This window comes from Capra hircus, chromosome 2, assembly GCF_001704415.2.
Source record: "Capra hircus breed San Clemente chromosome 2, ASM170441v1, whole genome shotgun sequence".
NCBI lineage: Eukaryota > Metazoa > Chordata > Mammalia > Artiodactyla > Bovidae > Capra > Capra hircus.
Genome location: NC_030809.1, coordinates 74,976,285 through 74,981,107, shown reverse-complemented (window position 1 = coordinate 74,981,107; position 4,823 = coordinate 74,976,285). Strand labels below are relative to the sequence as shown.

Sequence of the window (4,823 nt, the reverse complement as noted above, 5' to 3'; positions counted from 1 at the left end):
AGCACAACTCTTTTAAAAGCACTATTCACGAACTGGTTACCTGGGAACACACATCTACTTCTCTATCACAATCTCCCTCCAGAATTATGCCAAATCATCCGACCTTCGTCTGAAAATGTTTTCTGATTGTCGACACCTGACTCTAGCACTATTACGGTGGATGTGCATGTCTAGTTATATATAGTTGTGCTCTGAAGAAAGAATCTTTACTTGTTTCATTTTCTGAATGAACTGCATCTGCTCAAAGAGCAGGGAATGGACTCAAGATATTGGACCCACTGCTAGCATTGCCGCCTACTGGTCGGGTTTCTCCGGCAAGTCACTTCCCCTCTCTGGACCTCAGTGTCTTCATCTGTAGCTTTCCCGGGTCAGCAATACCACCCACGTGAGCAAGGACAGACGCGCCACACAGGGCGCGTCAATCGCCCGCGCTTTCCACCTCCTCCAAGCGCATCCTGCTTTCCCAACTTGGGACACGCCTCCAGGATGAGCTTCCCAGCTTAAGACTCACGAGGTGACCGCGAGGTAGAGCTAAAGGTAACCGCTGAGGGCCTCCCAGGCTTACGCTGCCAGAGTGCCTACCCCTCCGCCCCTCCCTCGCGTCCCCCGCCCCCGCGTCTGCCCCTCTCCTCCACCCCGCCTTTCTCCCCGCCCTGCCCTCCCGCCCACCGGCACGGCGCATGCGCCGCCCGCGGAGCGTGTTTTTATAAAAGTCCAGCTTCGGCCAGAAACTTCAGTGTGTTGGCTGTGGCAGCAGGTAGCAAAGTGACCCTGAGGACTTGAGTAGCCGGTAGCCCCCGCGGCTGGAGAGCAAGCGGTTACCATGGAAGGGATCCGTGTAAGTCCAGTTTCAACCTGTTTTTACTTAAACGTGCAAACACCTGAATTTATAGCGCAACCGCTCTCTGAGTGGGCCGGAGCAACCAGACTATTGCAGGTGCCAGTGCCCCGGAGAAAGGGTGTAGAAAGGAGATTTCGTGCGCTTGGCTACAGGAGGGGTGAGGCATGCTGGACTGAAATCTTTTTCTAAGTAGAAGGAGAAAAGATTGGGACGACCGTTTCAATGGTTGCGTGTATCTCCCCCTGAGTTCTGCGGCGCGCGCCGGTTTTGCACGCTGTTTGCAAACAGAAGAACACTGTGGAAAAGTGCAGAGATGTGTGCTCTGCCAGAGACCGTGGGTCTCTTCCTCGAGGGAGCGGGGGTTTCTTTTGGAGCAGATAACACGATCTGAATTTGCAGGTGGAGGGCGGTACTCCCGGGCAGAGTTACCAGAGGCGTTGGGCGCGTGTTCACTAAACTCCGCTACCCGCGGAGTTGTGCCAATGGCTGGGCACTTGTCGCTCAGTTGAGCTGTCTGCGCGTTGGTCGCAGCAGGGAGGTACCGGGAACAGCCCGCGCGCCTTGGGATCGAGGGAGAGACTTCGCGGGCGTCGCCAGCGCCGCGAGTGGGCTCCTGGGTTCTGGAGTTTTGGGGTCGTGCAGAAGTTAAAGGAGTATAAATGGTCACAGGGCAGCAGCACCCCGAGGTGTGCGCGGCGGGGACTGGGGGTGGAATGAGGGGCTGGAAGGGCACCTGGGCCGCCGGTGGTTGCGGTGCAGACAGGCAGGTGCAAGTGGAAGACGGTTTGCCTCTCACCGCGCCCAGTAGCGCCATTCAACCGTCGGTGGTTTCCTGGAACCTTTTGAAAACCCCTTACTAGGGAGGCTTTTCGTTTCCCCCAGCGGCGGGCGATTCAAAGGCTCCCGCGGCGGAGACGCCCAACCTCTCCCCAGCACCCAGTAGTACTTGCCCCTGGCGTGCGGCGGGGCCAAACCGCTGCAACCGCAGTGGGCGGCCGGCAGGCGTGGGCTTGGTGGACAGCCGGGAGTGACGGAGCTGGACCACCCTGTCCCCAGCGTGCCCTCCGCCCGGAGGCTTCCCACTACAGACCTCCCACCTCTTTTACTGCATCCTTGGCGGCATGGGAAGCGACTTGGGAGAGTGAGGAAATGAAACTTGGGGCGAGGACCACGGGTGTAGACCCCGTGACTTTCCCCTCCCATTAAAATTCTGTGCTCGCTAACGTCCCAAACGCGCCAAGTGATAAACAGGGGTTTGGCAAAGAAACAAACGCCCCTGAAGAGCGCCCATGAGCGGGCGTCGGGGCGGTTACCCACTTCTGACAATCCTGCCCCCAAGCACCAAAGCCCTTCATTCAAGGCCGCATTCTCCTTCCTCACTACGTGTTGCTTGAAGTGCAGAATGATAAGTGTTTAGACAGTCGTGGAGAAAACAGTGTTTTATGCCTTAGAATAAGAATCTTTGAGACACTCCGCCCTTTCACACACACACCCCCCAGTGCTTCTTGCTCCCGGCTTCCCTATCCTGGCGAATCTTCGTTGAGAAAGTTAATCCCAGCCCCTCAGAACACGAGATTCTTCCCCCACTCCCACCCACGCTCCCACGCCGCCTTTGTGTTTTGTTTTGTTTTTTTGCCCCGGAGGTTTTTTCTTCTCTCCAGTGGGCGGGGCAAAAGAGTTAGCGAGGATGTAACTTAGGAAACCGAAGAATCTCATCGCCGTTTTGTTTTAAACAAAGAGTTTTGTAATTGGTTCTCCTAAAGAGGGATGTAATGAAGTGACTTGTGGGGGAAGATGGGAGGAGATCCGCAGGAGTCTAGAATTCCCTTATGCTTTTTACCCTGGTACTTTAGTGAGAGCAGAATTTCCTGAAGAAAGCTGGACTGAGTTGGTTTTTACAAATTGCTTTTTTTAAATACCAGAAACATTGTTTTGAACTTGGAGAATACCTGCTGAACTTGAAAGTGAATGTCTATTCCCTTGCCTGTTTTTCAGATATTCACTTCCGATAATTACACCGAGGATGACTTGGGCTCAGGTGACTATGATTCCATGAAGGAACCCTGCTTCCGGGAGGAAAATGCCCATTTCAACCGGATCTTCCTGCCCACTGTCTACTCCATCATCTTCCTAACTGGCATAGTGGGCAACGGATTGGTCATTCTGGTCATGGGTTACCAGAAGAAACTAAGGAGCATGACGGACAAGTACAGACTGCACCTGTCTGTGGCGGACCTCCTCTTTGTCCTCACACTTCCCTTCTGGGCGGTTGATGCTGTGGCAAACTGGTACTTTGGGCAGTTCCTCTGCAAGGCAGTCCATGTCATCTACACCGTCAACCTCTACAGCAGTGTCCTCATCCTGGCCTTCATCAGTCTGGACCGGTACCTGGCTATCGTCCATGCCACCAACAGTCAGAGGCCAAGGAAGCTGCTGGCTGAAAAGGTGGTCTATGTTGGTGTCTGGCTACCCGCTGTCCTGTTGACTATTCCTGATCTCATCTTTGCCGACATCAAGGAAGCGGATGAGAGGTACATCTGTGATCGCTTCTATCCCAGTGACCTGTGGCTAGTGGTGTTTCAGTTTCAGCACATCGTGGTCGGCCTTCTCCTGCCTGGTATCGTCATCCTGTCCTGCTACTGCATTATCATCTCCAAGCTGTCCCACTCCAAGGGCTACCAGAAGCGCAAGGCCCTCAAGACCACAGTCATCCTCATCCTGACTTTCTTCGCCTGCTGGCTGCCCTACTACATTGGGATCAGCATCGACTCCTTCATCCTTCTGGAAATCATCCAGCAAGGGTGTGAGTTTGAGAGCACTGTGCACAAGTGGATTTCCATCACCGAGGCCCTAGCTTTTTTCCACTGCTGCCTGAATCCCATCCTCTATGCCTTCCTTGGGGCCAAATTTAAAACCTCTGCCCAGCATGCACTCACCTCTGTGAGCAGAGGGTCCAGCCTGAAGATCCTCTCCAAGGGCAAGCGAGGTGGACATTCTTCTGTCTCAACCGAGTCTGAATCTTCCAGTTTTCACTCCAGCTAACACTGGACTTTTATACATTAAAGAACTTTTTTTTGAAGTTACACATGTTTTCAGATGTAAAAGACTGACCGACACTGTACAGTTTTTATTGACTGTTGGATTTTTTTCTTGTGTTTGTTTAGTTTTTGTGAGGTTTAATTGACTTATTTATATAAATATTTTGTTTCATGTTGATAAGCGTCTAGGCAGGACCTGTGGCCAAGTTTTGAGTTGCTGTATGTCACTGTAGGACCGTAGAAAAGGGAACTGAACATCCCAGTGCGTATAGTGGAATCACTTAGGCTAGAAATGGTTCTCAGCTGTTTGTAAATAAATGATCTCTCCATTCCAGTGGAACATTTTCTTTTTCCTGTTCTTAAATTCTTTGGTTACACCATGTGATTTTGCTGTAGAAGATGGCATTTATAGCCAAAGCCTGAAGTGATATGGAAATGCTGGTTTTTCAGTTTTCAGAAGTGGATTGATTTCCACACCTACAATGTACAGCCTTGTATTAAGTTGTTAATAAAACTACATGATAAACCTAGTTAATGTTATGTTCTGATTTCTGTTGACATTCCTTTGGCTGGCAGAAGTCAAAAATAACAATAATAGATACATGTATATCATGTCAGAGCTGTCCTAGGTGTTTAGTTGTCATATTTTACTTAATGCTTATCACAACCCTGCTGCTACTGCTAAGTCACTTCAGTCGTGTCCGACTCTGTGCGACCCCAGAGACGGCAGCCCAACAGGCTTCCCCGTCCCTGGGATTCTCCAGGCAAGAGCACTAGAGTGGGTTGCCATTTCCTTCTCCATCACAACTCTGCTAGACTCTAACATTTTTTAGAGCATGAAACCAAGCTACTGAAAGCCTAAGTGACTTGGTCAAAGTATAGTAAGTAAGAGCAACAAATATTTCAAACCAGGCAATGTGACTTCAGCAACTCTTAATTCATGC

General features: G+C 51.1%; 1 protein-coding gene across 1 annotated transcript; it reads left to right on the top strand.

Moving 5' to 3' along the window:
* CXCR4 (C-X-C motif chemokine receptor 4) lies at positions 719-4,409 on the top strand. Its single transcript, XM_005676186.2, has 2 exons — positions 719-838; positions 2,837-4,409. The coding sequence occupies exons 1-2, from the start codon at positions 824-826 to the stop codon at positions 3,881-3,883; spliced, it is 1,062 nt and encodes a 353-aa protein (XP_005676243.1). The 5' UTR covers positions 719-823; the 3' UTR covers positions 3,884-4,409.